The sequence below is a fragment of the Lactuca serriola genome, chromosome 3 (genome assembly GCF_051521515.1).
Source record: "Lactuca serriola cultivar US96UC23 chromosome 3, Lser_US96UC23_V15, whole genome shotgun sequence".
Lineage (NCBI taxonomy): Eukaryota > Viridiplantae > Streptophyta > Magnoliopsida > Asterales > Asteraceae > Lactuca > Lactuca serriola.
In genome coordinates this window covers 39,461,807-39,480,438 of record NC_136410.1, presented here as the reverse complement: position 1 = coordinate 39,480,438, position 18,632 = coordinate 39,461,807, and the positions used below count along the sequence as shown (strand labels likewise).

The window sequence follows — 18,632 nt, the reverse complement described above, 5'->3', positions numbered from 1 at the left end:
AAATTAAAACTTATTAGTTTATTTTGTTTATTTATTTAAATTTAAAAGATAAAAAAAATCAATTTAAATAATTCATTATTTTTCTTATTTTCTTATAAATATAAATTTTTTAAACATTTAAACTTTTATATTTAATTTTTTCAAATTAACCCAGTACATGGGTCATGGGTCTTATACCTTGTAATAATAATAATAATAATAACAACAATGATTAAATTTTTGTAAGATTTTTCCAAAAAAATCATTTAAGGTTTGTTAACTTTTCCGGAAAAAGTTATAAGTGGTTGGGTACCATCTCCGCTAATTTAAATCGAAACAAGGGGAGATAATTGTATCTTGGTTTTGACTATACGTTTTGCTTTCTGGTCAAATTTCCATTTTCCCGTCTTCTCTCTCAATCCAAACCCTTATCAAAACCCTAGAAGTCACGGAAAAAGCTCCAAGCTGCAACAATGGAGTCTGCTCTCTCAACTAGATTACAATCATCGTTCCATCACCGAAAAAATCCATTTTTTAATCCATCCAGTTTAAACCTTATCAACTCAAACCCCTCTTTTCCCCTATCAAAACAATTTAGACAATCCGCAGTTAAAATCAAGGCCTCCGCCGCCGCTTCCGATGCCACTAAACCCACAAATAACCCCTTCATACAAAGCCTCAAGCTCGCCGCTCGCGCCATCGTATTCTCCGCCACTGCCGCTGTCGTTATCTCTAAATTTCAACAATACCCCGCCATGGCCGAACCCAGTACCCAGAGTGTCGTAACAACAGAACCCGCAACACCTGAAGAAAGTCAAGAAAACCTTTTACCGGAGTTTCTGGAGTCGAACTCCGAAGCGATTTCCGCCATGAAAACTTTACTCGAACAGAAATTAGAAGCAGGGGAGGATGAAGAGAGCTTAAAAATCTTGAAAAAGCTCGTTTCTGCCCAACCCGAAAACATCGACTGGAAATTCCTGATGGCGAGATTGTTGAATGAAATGGGCGAGGTGGAACCTGCTCGAGCTGCATTGGAAGAAATTTTGACCCAAAATCCACTTTCTTTCGAAGCATTATTTGAGAACGCATTATTGATGGACAGTTGTGGAGAGGGTGATGCAGTGATCAAGAGATTAGAAAAAGCTTTGGAGATTGCAGAGGAGGAAAATAAGGAGAAAGAAGCAAGAGATGTACGCTTGATCATAGCTCAAGTTCAGTTTTTGCAGAAAAACATTGAGGAAGCATTGAGGAGCTATGATGAGCTTCTTAGTGAAGACCCAAATGATTTTCGACCATACTTTTGTAAAGGAATGATATATAGTTTGATGGACAAGAACGATGAAGCTAAAGTTCAGTTTGCCAAGTATCGTGAGCTTTCACCCAAGAAATTTGAGGTGGAAGGATACATTCGATCACCATTGTCAAGAATGAAGCTTTTTGGGACTGATGACCAGAATTGATTCATGGGTATTTTCCAAGAGTTTGAAACAGAGAGACGATATGCTTTGATCCTAACCAATTTAGCAGGCGGTATGTTATTGATTTACTGCAAAATAAACATGATAATACGGTTTTTGATGGTTTCAGTATGAACTTTATGGTGCCCTTTTATGGTTGATGTATAAGTTGTTTCAATTTGATTTTTTATGGTTGATGTATAAGTTGTTTCAATTTGATTGTTTCAAGTATCTGTTCGAATAAGAAACAACTAATGTTTACAATATTTTTGAATTCCAAAAGTGAATCTTTAGTTTTGGGACATTTGGGCATCTTCTGTCTATATATATTACATATATCTAGCTAAGCTTCCTCTCGTGTTCACTTTCACTGCTTCTTGAGATGAAAGCTTTCAGTTAGTTAAAAATTAGATGGAAAATTCTGGCCCTTATTTTTTTTAATCTTGAAAATGTTATGGTGGGATCTTGGATATGTTCATTCACTTGATAAAGAGCATGATTTAGGTACCCATCGTTTGTTGGAAGAAATTGAACTCCTAAGTAATTAATTAATATTTATGAGGAAGAGTTCATTGGTTACAAGTGATGGATCTATTGATCTGTCGTTCTTCTAACAAAAGAAAAGCAAGGTCATTGTAAATCACAAAAAAAAGAATTGTCATGTGATTTTTTTGTAATTACTCGCTATATCAATGAAAAATAATGCAAATATTAAAACACAAGCACACCACAAGTATAGAACGCGTAGAAAAATAAAAGAACACGATTTCACTAGATTTATGAAATCTAACTATTTCCAAGGGCAAACGAGAGAGGATTTTATTGATATTGTTGAATTACACCTTTCTATTTGGCTTAGGTTACAATAATTCATAGGAAAACTATTTATAGAAAGAAATTTACCTAAAAACTGCAAATAAGGTCAAACTTGAGAGAGGTTTTATTGATATTGTTGAATTACACCTTTCTATTTGGCTTAGGTTACAATAATTCATAGGAAAACTATTTATAGAAAGAAATTTACCTAAAAACTGCAAATAAGGTCAAACTTGAGAGAGGCCGACAAATCTAGCTCATGACACATTTTGAAGACTAATCTGATATAAAATCTCAACACATGAGTCATGGTCACTTGTTGCACATAAGGCCTTATGGTGAGATATATTGTAGAACACAACATAACTAGTCCGATAAGGCAGACAAAGGTAAATAAACCAAGCTCCTCCTATACACGAAGAACACAAAACTTGGGTTTATAATGGTATATGACCAATCGTGGATTCTAACCTTTTTGTTCAGGACCTGATTTTTTTTTATTTAAGCTAAAAAATTATCATTGACAATGCATACTTGGATGAAATATGCTACCAAGGGATTTGAAGCGCAAACCAATAGTGGAACGTAAGAAAGTGCAAAGACTAAAGATGAATGTATATTGTTGTGGCAACGTCTCAATAAGTTCTCCACCATTTAGAATTTGGCATTCAATCCTAATGAATCTTCGGAATTTCGAAAAGAAATAGCTAGATATATAGTTTTTTTAAGGGATATATACATTAAAGTCCCAATATTTTCATCGATTTGACAAGAAAGTCCTAAACTTTATTTTTTTGACAGTAAAGTCCAAATTACCGGCAGTTTTTGACATTTTTACCCTTTTTCCCCGGTTAGCCGGTAATTAGGACTTTTTTGTCAACAAAATAAAGTTTAGGACTTTCTTGTCAAATCGTCAATTAGGACTTTACTGTCAAAAAAATAAACTTTAGAACTTTTTTGTCAAATCGTTCAAAATATTGGGACTTTAGTGAATATATAATTTTTTTTGTTAGAAATTTAATGGTATGATACTCTTTAAGCATAAGAGTTATTGAAACATTCTCTAATCAGCTAGATCTTATTGAAATCCTTTACGTTTGCTTCTTGTTAAATCGTTTTTTAATCTTAACAAACCGACATTGAAAAAAATTGAGATAATCAAGAAAGAAAGAAAGAACCAGGGTTGTGTTGGCTTTTTGCAGTCTCAAAAATGGAGAAATAAGAAACCGAAAAAAACGAAATTGCCCTTCTTTCCCTTCTCCACATTCACACCCTTTTGACGAGGCATGTGTTGTTTGTGTTTGTATAAAGCTAGGGCAATTTCGTTTTTTTAGGTTTCTAATTTCTCTATTTTTGAAACTGCAAAAAGCCAACACAACCCTGGTTCTTTCTTTCTTTCTTGATTATCTCAAATTTTTTCAATGTCGGTTCGTTGAGATTAAAAAAACGATTTAACAAGAAGCAAACGTAAAGGATTTCAATAGGATCTAGTTGATTAGAGAAGGTTTCAATAACTCTTATGCTTAAAAAGTATCATACCATTAAATTTCTAACAAAAAAAATTATATATTCACTAAAGTCCCAATATTTTGAACGATTTGACAAAAAAGTCCTAAAATTTATTTTTTTGACAGTAAAGTCCTAATTGACGATTTGACAAAAAAGTCCTAAACTTTATTTTGTTGACAAAAAAGTCCTAATTACCGGCTAACCGGGGAAAAAGGGTAAAAGTGTCAAAAACTGCCAGTAATTTGGACTTTACTGTCAAAAAAATAAAGTTTAGGACTTTCTTGTCAAATCGATAAAAATATTGAGACTTTACTGTATATATCCCTTTTTTTAACCGATAAACCTAATATATTTCTAAGCTACTCTTAATTCCACATACGTCTCAAACGAGATTTGAACGTCGACCTTGAATATGGATGCAACACTTGATACCATTAGACTATAAACATTTTGGTAGCAAGAGATATAACCATTTAGATAATTTTTACCAAGAGTAACATTTTGCTTAAAAATATTTTATATTTAATATATAACTAGATATTTATTTAGTAACAACATTTAAGAAATATATGATCACTAATAGTTGATGAAGTTATATTTGCAAAAGACTCTAAAAAACATGTTAGAAGAGGAACTGTTACATCTACGAAATTAAATTGAATTTACTAGTAATCATAATGCACTCGCTAGTACTATGATTACAAACCACAAAGGCTTTGAGCCGGTAGCGATGGACGATATGGCGATAATGGGGTAGGAGTAATAGTACCTAGTCCATTGAGTTCTTTGTTGCCGATGGTGATCGAGGCAAAGAAACAAGAGTCGTGGGGATTGGAAAATTTGGGGGGTGGGGGTTCATCGGTAACGACCAGTAGGAGGAAAATATATCAGGTTAGCCCTTTTTATTAATTTGGTCTTTGTACGAGTTTTTGCTATTTGGTCTCTTTAGTTATAGTTTTCATTGATTTGATTTGAGGATAAAATTAAAAATATAATTACCAACTAGTTAGATTTAACGGTGAAGGGATCTATATGAAAGAAATGAAACCACGGATACACAATCTATCAAACTTTTTTTTAGGTTGAACTAAATTGCAAATTTGGCCAAACCAAATCGACCATTTTGTAATTTAATTAATTATAAAAAAATATCATAGTGATTTTAAATAAATCCAACCATGTTTGTAATATATATTAAAATGTGTTTGACGTTGTAATTGAAAATTTATCTTTTAGTTTATAAAGTTAACTTTAGCTAATTAAAATATTAGCTTAAGCAAACATTTTAATTATCAAATTGATAATTTAAAAAGTCAAACACATCTTTAGTATATTTAGGGGGTGTTTGGCTTAGCTTTTTACAGTCAAAATTTTTTTTTAGAGAAGAAAAAAAAAAGCAAAATATTTGGCAAAATTAGTTTTGAAAACTACTTTTGAAGTTTGTAAGACAAGAAAAAAGAACTTTTTGAAAAGTCAAAATCCTACTTTTTATAACTTAAAAAAAAAAAAAAATTTATAACTTTTATAAAAAGGATTTTTGGCTTTGAAATAGATAAGCAAACACCCTTTTAGAAGAGATGATGTCCATGGCAGTGGTGCATAACCAACCAGCTACTTTTTGTTAGTGAGTGTTAAATTACTAAAGAAAAATCCAACAAGGATGATAATGTAAAGGTATATATAAACACGCACTCCTTTCTTTTTCTTCTTCTTCTTCCTCCTTCCATTTCATTTCCATGCCTTATCCCCTCCAACAGCAATGGCTATTTCCACCTCTTCTTCAGGCTTCCGGATTAGCCTGCATCAACAAAACCCCCAAAAAACTCAACTTCAATCCTTCAAAAACCTCACCAATTCTTCTCTTTCTCTTTCCTCTCTCTTCATCTTCCTCAAGAATCTTGATCCTCAATTCCTCCAGCAGCAATTTTCCACCACCCATCTTAGAAGATAACTCCGCTGATTCCCCCCTGCTTGAACTGGACCTGAAACTCCAGGATTCTCAAAATTCTTCTGTACCCGATTTGGACGATCTTAACCTCTTGATCCGCAATCTGTTAAAGGATTCAAAAACTGAAGAACGGGGTTTTGAATGTTATCAGAAAGCTAAGAGAAATCCCGATTTTGTACCCCAAAGGTCAACTTTGCATCATCTCATCAGGTACTCAATGCGTTTGAACAACTGGAATTTGGTGTGGTCAATTTCTGAAGATTTTAGGAAATTTAATGTCTACCCAGATGCTTCAAACTGTTCCAGATTAGTCAGTAGTTGCATTAGAAATAGAAGATTTAAACTTGCAAATAATTTGCTTCAAATTCTGCAATCCGAGAAAGAAGTTGCCGGCGTAAGCTTTAATTCCGCCATGAAAGCCTACAACAAGCTTCATATGTACAGTAGCGCTGTTAACGTCTTCGAAATAATGAAATCTTCGAGTATCAAATTAGATGCAGAAAGTTACAGCCATGCAATGGAAGCTTATCTTAAAATGGGAAAGAACGAGACCGTCTTGTCATTGTTTAAAGAATTCGAATCCAGTGAAATCGAACAGACATCTTTTTGCACTCAAATTTACAGAGTGTTATGCGAATCTTTAGGCCGATTAGGAAAACCCTTCGAAGCTCTAGATTTCTTCAGAGAAATGACGAAAAAGGGTTTCCCAGAGGACCCATCTTTTTACTCCTCGTTAATCTCTTCATTTGTAAGCATTCAAGAAGTGAAAACAGCAGAAGAGCTTCTACAGGAAGCCGAGGCCAAAAAGATGTTAAGAGACCCTTCGGTGTTCTTAAAACTTGTGTTGATGTACATTGAACTACCCGATTCAATGGAAAAAACTCTCGACATCGTTTCATCTATGAAAAAAATGAACCTTAGAGTTTCCGATTGTATCTTTTGTGCCATTGTGAATGGGTTCTCCAAGAAAAAAGGACCAAATTCTGCCATTAAAGTGTATCAAGATTTAGTCTCGGAGGGGCACGAACCAGGGCAAGTGACCTACGCTTCAATCTTGAACATATACTGTCGCATAGGTTTCTATGAAAAAGCCGAAGGGGTATTTTCGGAAATGGACAAAAAGGGGTTCGATAAATGTGTGGTGGCATACTCTAGCATGATTGCAATGTACGGGAAAACCAACAGGATCCGAGACGCGATGAGACTTGTTGCTAAAATGAAAGAAAAAGGTGTCGAGCCAAACGTGTGGATTTACAATTCTCTCCTTGATATGCATGGGAAAGTGTTGAATTTAAGGCAAGTAGAGAAGATATGGAAAGAGATGAAAAGAAGGAAAGTTATGCCGGATAAAGTGAGTTATACGAGTGTTATAAGTGCGTATAGTAAGGCGAAGGAGTTTGAGACATGTATCAAGTATTACAATGAGTATAGGCTTAATGGTGGTGGGATTGATAGGGCAATGGGTGGGATTATGGTGGGGGTGTATTCGAAGATGAGCAGAGTGGATGAAGTTGTGAAGCTTTTGCAGGATATGAAAATGGAAGGTACAAAGTTAGATGCAAGGCTTTATCGATCTTCATTGCATGCTTTACGGGATGCGGGTGTGCAAATTCAGGGGAAATGGTTGGAAGAAAGCTTTGGTCCATGAGGATGAAACTACATGTAGCAAAGTGTTCGTCCTCCTACATTATATAGATATGAACATATATGATAGTGGACAAATTAATAATTTTTTTTATTATAACTTTAATTTAAATGTTATTAGTTTGAATGTAATTAAAACAATTTTCGTCCAAACCCTCAAATATAATTTGAGTAACAAAATTTGTAGCTGCCTCAACAAATACAAAAATGCATATATAACTATAGGGAAAAGTTCAATAGAGAACCATAATCATTGGTTCTTCAAAGAATCATTTTTTTTTTCAATTTCTAGAGCTTATTTTTTATCGAAAAAAAAATCTAAAAATATTTAAATTCATATATTAAGATTGTGAATGTGAAAAATATTTTTCGGATTCACGTTGTGAATTTTCAAAGATTCACATTGTGAATTTGACGTTAAAAAAAAATCGAATTTTATATAATTGGAAAAGGATAAAAAGTTATAAATTTCTGTATTTTTAGTTTTTTTTGATAAAAACAAGTTCTAAAAGTTGAAAAAAGATTGGTTCCTTGGTTAATTATGGTTATTCTATTGAACCTCACCCTATAACTATATATATTCACTGACGACCGAAAATTTACTTATTAAATTCATTTTTTCACATCTACCAGAAACTTATTGAAATTAGTAGCCATCTGTTTATAAAATTAAAAGGAAGTAAAATCAATAGACACACATATAAAGAAATTGTAAAAGAATGCAAGTATAAAGAAAAAGGTTGTAAAAAAACTGAAGAAAATTATAATTTTTTTTTAAATTTTAACAAATAAAAAAAATCTGAACTAAATCCATAAAAATAATTAAACGTTAGGTTAAAAGGAAAAAAGTTGGACTATTATTATAGTTTTTGACCAAATTCGTAAAAGAAGTTAAAGGTTAGGAAAATATCGTAAATATAGGAAAGTTGGCCGTGTTTGGGTTCGACCGTTGGATGCCATAAGATATGATCTTGTCCCAAACGGGTGATCCATATTATTCACAATGCTATTGCTATGTGTATGTTATGCGGCAAAAGCCTAAATCATAAAAACAATTTAATATAAAGGAAACTTGATTGCGTTAGCATGGTTCAATTTGGTTCGCTTTTATAACCAAAAAGTTCGGTTTTTTCACTTTTTGTTTTGGAAAAACTACTCCGTTGTTTTTTGGTTTTATATTTCGGTTTTTTAATTAATATTTTATTAGACTTGGTCATTCTATTTCTATATACTATTAATCCTTAAAAACACGATGAACATGAAAGTTTCGCGTTTCTCATTTCCGCCATATTTTTTCTTTCCTTTCCTACTTTGGCCACAGACGAATTTGTTTTAAAAGGTTATATTTTTTTATTCAGACCGCCTTCAAAATTAGGTCAGCTTTATCTTCTCCACCACCTACCCTGCTCTCCTTTCTTTTTGGCTCTGCTACTTCACCTCCGCTTACACCAACGGTAGATAATTGCTTTCATGGGTTCCGATTTTGATTGTTATTTACAAAGATGAAGGCGATGATGAAATTTGTTTGTGAAAACAATTTGCACCGGCAAACGTGCATCTATGAACCAAAAATGTCGATAAATCAACCACCACCCACCAATCGTCCGTCGTATACGACGGTGCCGTCAATCATCGCCGACTCAACTCCACTCCTACTAAAGTTTGAACGTCTATTTAAGATTTACACCACGAAGCTGAGTTGCTTAATCTCAGGTGACCTTCTAAATTCAAGAAATCCCAATCCCAATCCCAATCAATTATTGTGTTTTTGTGGCAATCAACAATTTAATTCACCATTGATTACGCTTTTCTGTTGTTAGAAATTTAATGTAGAAGAGAGAGAAGGAAGAAAACAGAAGGAAAGTTATCCCCAAAAGAAACCAAATAATTTCGAAGGTCAGAGAGTAAAAGAGAGTGATCGATCTGCTTGAATAAATCGCATCCTCTTTTCGTTTTTCCTTTGAATTATCTTCTTCTTCACTCAACCGGAAATTCGAATTAATAATGGAAATTTTGTTTGTTTGCCTTCGTCTTTTTCCTGTTAGGGTTTCGTATTTCTCTATGAACTTCATCCTTGAATTGAAAATTTCGTCGATCTGTTTATGAATTAACCCTGCATGAGCTGATCTTGATATCATATTTTACAACCTCTTCTTCAAGCAGGAAATGGAGCTCTCTTTGATAGGGCTCCAGAACGCAACACAGGAAAAACTTCCCTCGTAAACGTTGTTGTTGTAAGTAAACACTAAACCACTTCCATATTCGTTATAATCGTATCTCAATTCGAATTCTTTGTTAATCTTTTCTTGATTTTATGAATGTTCATAGACTGGTGGATATAGCGAAGACATGATCCCTACGGTGTGTTTTCTTTTCTTCCAAAATTAATTAATCTCACTAACAATAACACATAGTAAGTTAATTCCTTCAACAACATCATGAATCTAATTAAAAAAATGTCAAATTTCAAGTGGGATTTAATATAAGAAAAGTAACAAAAGGAGGGTATTTTGGTCCAAAATAGAAGGTTATAATATATTTTTGGAATTTTTTTCCTTCTACACCTACGACTCGGATTTCCATTTTTCAATTACCAATTATAATTTTCAATTAAAAACAGCGATGAATGTAGGAAGGAAATTTGACTATGTGATTATACTAATTATATGGTAACACAGGCCATTTGTTGAACATTATGCCCTTGGTCATTTAAAGTTTTTTTTTTTTTGCACTGTTTTGGCTTTCACTTTGTTTTTTTGGTTTGTATTTTTGTCATAGTAAAAAAACGTAGCTCATAATCTTTTTTTTGGCTATCACAATATTTTTTTTTTACCAAAAACGACAATGCACTTTAGTTTTTTTTTAAAAAAATAAAAGTCGTGTGCTTTTTAGTATTAATCAGGTTTGTTATAGATTGTCTTATCCGTGAATCTAACAAATTAGTTTGAATGGTTATAGGAAACGAATGAGAAGAAATTGAAGCTTTGAAAAGACATCAAATGATACTTTTGTGTAAGCAACACAATATATTTATATATTTTTTAATCGGGTTAATGTCATTTTTTTCATTTGTTTTGGTCTGATGTTTGTCGCATAAGGAATTAATTATCCATGCAAAGTGTCTTTTGCTTCAACTTCCATTGAGATAAATATGCCTAGAGATGGTATGTCGATATCTTATGTAGAGTGTTGTGGATTATTTTATCTCAACTTATTCATAATTTTATTTTTCTATGAAATGATATGGATACTTTTGTACATGCGAGTATATGGAACATGATAAATAAAATATTTTCTCATCTTTATACTTCTAATCTTTCTTCGTGTATCGATCTATTGTATTGTACAAAATAAAATGACAGAATTGTCCCTAATATGAATTAATGTTACTTTTTTTATTTAAATTACATTTACTCTTTTATTTTGATTGTTAATGTTGTTTTTCTGTTTTGTTTTTTTTAGAGTAAATAAGCCAAACTGTCTGCAGGATACACATAGAACACTTTTTTCCTTTCCTTTATTATTAATTAATATAATATTGATAATTGATAAATATATAATAGAAATTATTTTTCAACTCACATGTTTTGCTAATCCAAAGTCTGCTACCTTCACTACCCCGGATGCATCAACGAGCAAATTTGCTCCTTTAATATCCCTATAAATATAATAGAGATATATCATCTACTTATAGCTGTAATTATCAATATGTATGCGAAGAGAAATAAATCATAAATCAATATCAATAATAATAATCACCTGTGAACTGTTTTCTTGCTGTGTAAGTAAGCCAATCCTGAGAGAATATGACGTGTGAAATTTCTAACTACAGATTCTGTTATTTTGTGGCGGAATGTGTGCAGAATTTTATCACGGTGATGGATTCTTTTAAGTTGAATATGGTGGCTGTTGATCAAGTTTTTCCTTTGCTTTCTGATTTGTCGGGGTCGTTGAACAAATTGTCGATTTTCCCCCCGGATTTTGAAGGGAAGGTCAAGATGAAGGAGTGGATTGGGAGGTTGGCGAAAATGGGGGCGGCTGATGAGTTGACTGAACAGCAGTCCAGGCAACTGCATTTTCATTTGGAGTCTTCCTATAATTCTTTTATGGATGCATTGCCTACTGATGGGACATGATTTTCACTCTTGTAATTTTCTAAAATCCTTGGTTTTTTATTATTCTATAATCTATTTGGTGGTTTGAAAAATGAAATTGCAGGAATTACCAGTGTACTTCACTCTTTTTACCAATGTACGTTCTTTTTTACCCATGAGTAAAAAATAAAGTACATTGCTATTATGGGTATAAAATATAAGTACATTGCCTATATTGATAAAAAGAGTAGTCAATTGATATTCCTTGCAATTTGCCCTTTTAATTTGAAGTCATTAAGACAGAATGACAAAAGTCGGCGACTTCTTCACCCGATTTCCTGCAGTAGTCCTTCATGGACGTAGTAGTAAAGAGGTATGTCGTATATGAATTTTTTTAGTTTTTTTTCATTTCAAAAAAATTTATAAATTTCTTAATGAATCCTAATTAACTTTGCTTTTTTTCACTTCGAATTAGATATACAACCTGAAAGAAGAAAAAATAAAATGACTCGTCACCAACGGGTTCGCATGATTCACATCTAGTTAAATTTTAAAAGCTCATATTTATTTAATATACTCCAATACAAATATGCAATATGTCTCATCCAATTAAACAAAATGGAAATTATTGTGAAATAAAAAAAGATGATGCCTATTTTTGTATGTGCATTTTCATTTACAAATAATTATTGTAAGATTGTTGGATTAATTATTTTCCTTCATTTTTATAGTACCAAAAAATCTTCACTTTTGAATCTTAGAATCAATGCGAGATGTATATGATTTGAATATTTTTAGACTTTTAACTCTCTAATATCTCCTATTACATATGCGTTTCACCTACACCATAGAATATTAGTTTTTATTATTTTATGAATTATTTTATTAAAGGTGTGATACTTATATATAAATCGACATCATTTTTTGTATTTTGGTTCGGTTCGGTTTTTTTCGGTTTCTAGATGTAGAAAAACCAAACTGAACCTATAAAATCATTTTTTATAAAAACAAAAATCAAACCATCGGTTTTTTAAATGGATTGGTTTTTTCGGTTTTGGTTTTTGGTTTTTGGTTTGATTTCGGTTTTTTTTGCACACCCCTAATTGTCAATACTCGATAAGTTAAAAATTATGAATTTATGCATTCTAAATTTCTATTTTTAAACATTCAAACGTATATACAATTTCATGCATTAAATAAAATTCAGAAACAAAATTTGATTTTCTACTTTTATTTTTCATTGTCATCAAAACAATTTAAACTCCGTTTTTACCATTTTCTTCGTTTCTTCATAAAAATATGTGATTCACTAGAATATAATAGGAAAAATTAAATATCTTCATACTTTTTGATCCTAAACATCTTCCTACCCAATGAAATAGTGACATGAACATATGTAACATTTAATGTTTATTTAATGATATTTTAATATACTAATATAACACATGTCATCGTTTAATTAGATAGGATGATTTATAAGAATAAAAGCAGAAGGATCTTTAATTTCTCATATAATATTAATAGATACTAGTATTAGATTGAAATCTATTTCGTTCACATTAATCAAGTACGTACTATATATATATATATATATATATATATATATATATATATATATATATATATATATATATATATATATATATATATATATATATATATAAAAGTGTTATATTAAAGTCTAGACACACACCGACACACATTTAAAATAAATTTTAGTTAGTTAACAGACACTAATATAGTAATTAATTAATATATAAGCATGTTGGGGTTATTCTTTAATTTAGTCATTTTATTGTCGATGAACATTGACAGATGATTTATTGGAAGCCAAGATTCAGTAAGAAAATAGAGGAAGTTAGTAAATGTTTACTACGTGAAGCCTATCATTCTATATGCATGCATGGTTTGGAGTAGTTACATAATGCAGAGTTAGCCGTTTTCCATGAAGAAATTCTCATTTGCCTCTAAGGCTTAATTACATGATATATCCCAACCTTGTTCAATTGGGATGGAGCGATCTGTACATTGTAATCTAGCCTACCTCTCTTTACTGGCAATGCTCATAATTTCAGGTCTCTCTCTCTCTCTCTCACACATAGTTATTGAATGGTTGTTTTATTTAATATTTTTGTGGTAAACCATCACTTGTTTTTTTTTCAAAAGGATTCAAAAACAGCAAAGTTCCAATACTATGTTGGTTAATTATGTGTATTTACTAAATATGGCAGAGATGAGTTCAAGTATGGGAGTGGAGACAAAATCATGCAGATATTCGAGCAAAACCTACAAAGGGTTATGTTTCTACAGCAGAAATTGTGATATCATATGCAAGGCTGAGGGTGCTCCGGGTGGTGGTCACTGCCAAATCTTAACCTTGCGTTGCTTTTGTAATGTTTGCGATCCAGACTAGCTCTCAAATATTTGAGGCTTCCATCATCATATATGATTTTTATTGTAAACATTCTTGTTATTTTGGATGTATTTACTTAGGTTATAAAGACAAAGTAACGAATGACAAGTGTTTGAGTCTAGAGGTATATATGTTATGGTAATCGGTTATTACTCATTATTTTTGATTAATTAACTTTAGAAATAATATTTATGATTGTAAGCCAGGTTCACACCCATATTTGCAAGGCGTTCAACTTGCCGACTAACTAAGCACTGGTTGTAAAATGTTGCAAGACTAGTTGTGATGCCAATTGCCAAATAATCATTTGGACATATATCATTAAATTAAATATCAATTAATTTATTTAAGTAATGAAATATAAAATATTTTTTTAATTTTATTTTTATCTAAGAAATAATAATTTATTTCTTATATTAACTTATTATTCTATAAAAAATATATATATATAAACGATTATAAAATCCATGTTAGGTAGCTGGATGCTATTAACCCAGCTTTAACTATACTTTATACAGAATTTGGAAAAAGCTGTTGAAGATATTTTGAGTCGATAAGATAGAATCCGATATTCAAGATAAAATCCCCATCACGAGAGGCGGTAATGGACGTTTCGGAAGTCTCCAGAGACCAAATCTCCCCCAACTTATAAAAGCCCTCTACTTTCTTGATTTCCTCAAATCATTCAAGTTTTCCGATTTCTCTCCATCTATTCTTACACGGAAGATAGCAGCCGTCGAACGGAAGCAGGAATTGTTTCGCGAATTTCTTTCTGCTGCGGTAGTGATTGAAAGTTCGTTATCCTGAGTTTCAATTAGTATATTATTTTCAAATTCGGATTTGCTCTGTTTTCTGTTGACAATTCAGGAACTGTTTCGGTTGTTTTAACTTGTGGTTGTTGTCTGTGAAATATGAACTTCTGATTGTTTTACGCTTTAGTATTCTGATTTCTGATAGGTTTTTTTTGCGTGTCTCGGTGGATTTTGTTCGCGATTGAATTGAATTAGTATTGGTGAGTGGTGACTGACTTAGGTTCTGTTTTTGTAAAGCATATAGAACGTGGTCATTAATCTGGTAATTCCCTGCTTATTATCCTGTGTTTCTTCAATCGGTTTATTTGTCCTCCATCTGACTTTAGTTGATTTGAAGTTGTGTGCTTTTGGTCACTGCATTTAGCCAGGATTTCCGACTGTTTTTTATTTGGTAAAACTACGTTGCTCGTCTTCCATTTTTAGTCCAAAAAGTGGATAGCTTTTCTAGACGGAGGGTACTAGTTTACTATCTACAGGAACAACATCTACTGGTTTTCTTGCTAATGCATACAGAACGCAAAGGAAACCCTTAACGTGATGGCCTTAATTTATGCAATGATTACATCTGATCCATTTCTGGCTTCTGGCTTCGCCTTTCTACATAGAATCTAATTCGCATGAATCTCCTTCCCAGTTTGTAATAAATACGATGACTTATCTTTCTTCTTTTGTGCATGCCATTTAGCTGTGTGTTAGCAAGCTTAGTTTCTAAGAATTATTTTTCCTGTTTACTTAATTGTGTCATCCAAAAGGGTCTTAGGTTTTACATGACCTGTTTTTGTGCTACACACTGAATGATGTGTGAGGTGGGGTCTAAATAGCATTCAAGTAGCTTGGTGATGTGGTGTGCGGAGATAGCTAACTTAATGATAGAAGATTAGATCCTGTTATGATTAGATTATGGAAATTGGTGTGATAGAAGTAGGTTGCAACAAAACTGGAGTAGGAAGACATAAATCTGTGTGTCATTTCAACAAACATGGAGACAGTTTCTCCCTCTTCTAACATAGTGAGAACCACCTGCAGCTGAAATCTGATATGCTAAGTGTCATTAGGCAGTGATAGTTAGGTTCTTACTTCTCAGACTCTCTAATTTGTTAATTAACAAAAACAATCTATGTCGACTCCAAAGCTCCCTCTATTTACTAACTCAAGCATTCCCTCCCAAATCCTCTTTCCCTGTGTCAAGTTCATGTGTTGCAGTCCATCCAGTCAGACTTGAAAGCCAATGGTTCTTCATGTTTGGTAAGCCTTAAAGTATGGGTGGGATTACTTTTAAGTTGTGATGGTTTTTTCCTGAAGAAGATTTGGTGCAGAACTGCTGTTGAGGTAGGCTTGTCCTTGATGGGCAGGACCATTAACTCGATATGTGCATCACTAGTCCTTTCTCCCTGTCTTTTTTGTTTTCTTTTTTCTTTTTGAGGACGTACTTGATTTTGTGATCTATTGCTTTTACCTTAGGTTATGCCACCTTTTAGTGGTATCTTAATTAAATGGATGTGGGCTTCAAGAATCAAGAAACCATGCTGTGGCCTCAGTTCCTGGAAGCTTGGACTTTCTCACTGCTGAAATGTAGTTATATTGTTATATAACCTATTTGTTGCAGCTTGGATTATGTTGTTGCTGATTTCAACTGATGTGCTGCAGTGTGAGAGAAAGCCTCATCATCATTGGGATTTTACCCGATGATGGACAACTAGATCTGCCTTGTGCAAAATTAGGGATTTTTTTTGCTTAATGTGTCTCTGAATGCAGGTGCTTGCTTTCAACCCTTGTAGTTGTTATTAGAGTCTCCATGGAGGTGCAAGCTACTCTTCCCACAATCCAAGACACCAATGCAAAAGAACCAAACTCATGCAATCATCCTGTTCTTAATTATGGGTATTGCTTCTAGAACCTTTTTTGTTGTTATTTGTGGTTGAATATCTTTGTAACATGTGTCCATGATCTGCTTCTTATGATGTCTTTACATTTACAGATGCTCTCACTACCGTAGACGTTGCAGGATAAGAGCCCCTTGTTGTAATGAGATATTTGATTGTCGCCATTGTCATAATGAGGCGAAGGTTGGTGAAAATTGAAATACAAAATACACAACTGGTAGCTTCATAAAAATCTGTAATAATATTTTATTGTTGTGCAGAATGACATTAATGTTGATCAAAAAGAGAGACACACAATCCCTCGCCATCAGATCCAACAGGTAGCTTCAAAAGCACATCATGTTGCTTTTTTTTTTTCTGTTAAATTCATCAAGTATGTAATATCTATGATGTTGTGTGATTGTATGTATCCCTTTCAGGTTATATGCACCCTTTGTGGCACTGAACAAGAGGTGATTGTTGTTATTGATTTATTGTCTCTTATTAATTTCCTTATTTGTTTTTTGCATTTTCCTTAAATGTGTTGATGGGTTTTTTTTTTCAGGTGCGACAAATGTGTGTCAACTGTGGTGTATGCATGGGAAATTACTTTTGTAAGGCATGCAAGCTTTTTGATGATGACGTAAGCACTTCTAACTTCCTATTTTCATGAGGCATCTTTCATGCTTTTAGATTTAGGATTATCTAAATGCTTGCTCACTGTTTTGCAGATATCCAAGCAACAATATCATTGTGATGGTTGTGGTATTTGCAGGTATTAATTAATATTATTTTCAAGAAACTTTGAATTAACTATATTAAGATAAGAGAAATAAAATTATGAGAACAAAATGTAATGAGTCTCTCCTAACTTGTATATGGATTTCTGTTTGACATCAGAATCGGTGGGCGAGAGAACTTTTTTCACTGTGACAAATGCCGTAAGTTCTCTTCTCTCTCTATTTCTAATTTCTAAATCATACAAAATAAAATAGTGATTTATCTGGAACTTTTAACAACTTATTTATTGGACTTTGTGTGATTCAGGATGCTGCTACTCCAATTTTCTGAGAGACAGTCACCCGTGTGTTGAAGGAGCAATGCACCATGATTGCCCTGTATGCTTTGAGGTATTATCCATTTTGTTCACCTTTTACACTTGGATAAATCATAAATATTTGTGGGGTTTTTCTAAATATTGGTTATTTTCACTTTGCAGTTTCTGTTTGATTCGATAGATGATGTGACAGTCATGCCATGTGGACATACCATTCATAAGAACTGTTTAAAGGAAATGCAGCAACACTATCAGTGAGTCAATCTAAAACACACCAATTCACACTTTCAAATCATTTTGTCAAAAAACTCAAGTCAATAAATATATAATTATACTTATTTTTTTTTATTGTTATTGGAACAGATATGCTTGCCCTTTATGTTTTAAGTCGGTCTGTGATATGTCAAAAGTTTGGGAAAAACTTGACATGGAAGTTGCAGCTACACCAATGCCTGAATTCTATCAAAATAAACTGGTATACCATTGCATCTTTTTGTCCTTTTTTAGTTTTAGTTTTTTTTTTCTACTTCTAAGAATTCATTTTGTTTTTTAATTTCTTGTTAAAGATATGGATATTGTGCAATGACTGTGGGACCAATTCCAAAGTGGCATTTCATGTTGTGGCTGTTAAGTGCCCCAATTGCAAATCCTACAACACCCGCCAAACTGGAGGCTGAGCTTCTCTATTCTGTTGGGATTTTGTTGTATTATGATGTTAAGTTGTCCATTGTTGAGGGTTTATATGGTGATATATATATAGAGGATCTTTCCATGTTCTTTTACTTTGGACGATGTAACTTTTTCTTCCTCATTTCATAAATCATTATTTACGGGTAAGTCCCATTCATTTCCCAAATATCAAATCACATCCATGATCAAGAATTGGAGAATTCTACCAAATAAGAGTGGATCAGATACCTAAAAAGCGGTAGAATTCGATCCTTAAAATGCGTGGTATGAATTCCTTGATCATACAATGCGACTTCCAATATCGAGTGTACCCCTACATCATTGATTGTAAAATTCACCTCAATGGTTTCC

The 18,632-nt window shown here is 32.7% G+C and overlaps 4 protein-coding genes across 19 annotated transcripts; all 4 read left to right on the top strand.

The window, feature by feature from the left end:
- The first annotated feature begins 311 nt into the window (after positions 1-311).
- On the top strand, positions 312-1,702 carry LOC145091978 (Protein prenylyltransferase superfamily protein). Its single transcript, XM_079029832.1, has one exon. The coding sequence runs from the start codon at positions 453-455 to the stop codon at positions 1,437-1,439; it is 987 nt and encodes a 328-aa protein (XP_078885958.1). The 5' UTR covers positions 312-452; the 3' UTR covers positions 1,440-1,702.
- Positions 1,703-5,420: 3,718 nt separating this feature from the next.
- Positions 5,421-7,494, top strand: LOC145091976 (pentatricopeptide repeat-containing protein At5g13770, chloroplastic-like). The gene has a single exon (XM_079029831.1). The coding sequence runs from the start codon at positions 5,498-5,500 to the stop codon at positions 7,355-7,357; it is 1,860 nt and encodes a 619-aa protein (XP_078885957.1). The 5' UTR covers positions 5,421-5,497; the 3' UTR covers positions 7,358-7,494.
- A 1,121-nt stretch (positions 7,495-8,615) lies between these two features.
- LOC145091975 (uncharacterized) lies at positions 8,616-13,987 on the top strand. Of its 11 annotated transcripts, none has more exons than XR_013702389.1 (8): positions 8,617-9,066; positions 9,174-9,249; positions 9,517-9,587; positions 9,682-9,880; positions 10,312-10,365; positions 11,186-11,820; positions 13,263-13,522; positions 13,679-13,987. XR_013702389.1 is itself a non-coding variant. In XM_079029830.1 (8 exons), the coding sequence occupies exons 1-4, from the start codon at positions 8,856-8,858 to the stop codon at positions 10,339-10,341; spliced, it is 345 nt and encodes a 114-aa protein (XP_078885956.1). In that variant the 5' UTR covers positions 8,633-8,855; the 3' UTR covers positions 10,342-10,365; positions 11,186-11,500; positions 11,739-11,820; positions 13,263-13,522; positions 13,679-13,987. The 11 variants fall into 11 exon arrangements, 2 of the variants coding, with proteins under 2 accessions (XP_078885955.1, XP_078885956.1); XM_079029830.1 differs by lacking the exon at positions 9,174-9,249 and having other exon boundaries at positions 8,633-9,066; positions 9,682-9,714; positions 11,186-11,500; positions 11,739-11,820; XR_013702394.1 differs by having other exon boundaries at positions 8,616-9,066; positions 9,517-9,880; positions 11,341-11,820.
- A 433-nt stretch (positions 13,988-14,420) lies between these two features.
- LOC145091974 (CHY-type/CTCHY-type/RING-type Zinc finger protein) lies at positions 14,421-18,428 on the top strand. 6 transcript variants are annotated; one of them, XM_079029827.1, is made up of 11 exons: positions 14,421-14,640; positions 16,428-16,553; positions 16,651-16,738; positions 16,816-17,007; positions 17,100-17,177; positions 17,266-17,309; positions 17,435-17,475; positions 17,582-17,664; positions 17,754-17,845; positions 17,955-18,066; positions 18,158-18,428. In XM_079029827.1, exons 2-11 carry the CDS (start codon positions 16,468-16,470, stop codon positions 18,266-18,268), a joined length of 927 nt encoding a protein of 308 aa, XP_078885953.1. In that variant the 5' UTR covers positions 14,421-14,640; positions 16,428-16,467; the 3' UTR covers positions 18,269-18,428. The 6 variants fall into 6 exon arrangements, with proteins under 6 accessions (XP_078885953.1, XP_078885952.1, XP_078885951.1 ...); XM_079029826.1 differs by having other exon boundaries at positions 14,421-14,653; XM_079029825.1 differs by having other exon boundaries at positions 14,422-14,640; positions 16,134-16,553.
- Positions 18,429-18,632: the final 204 nt, after the last annotated feature.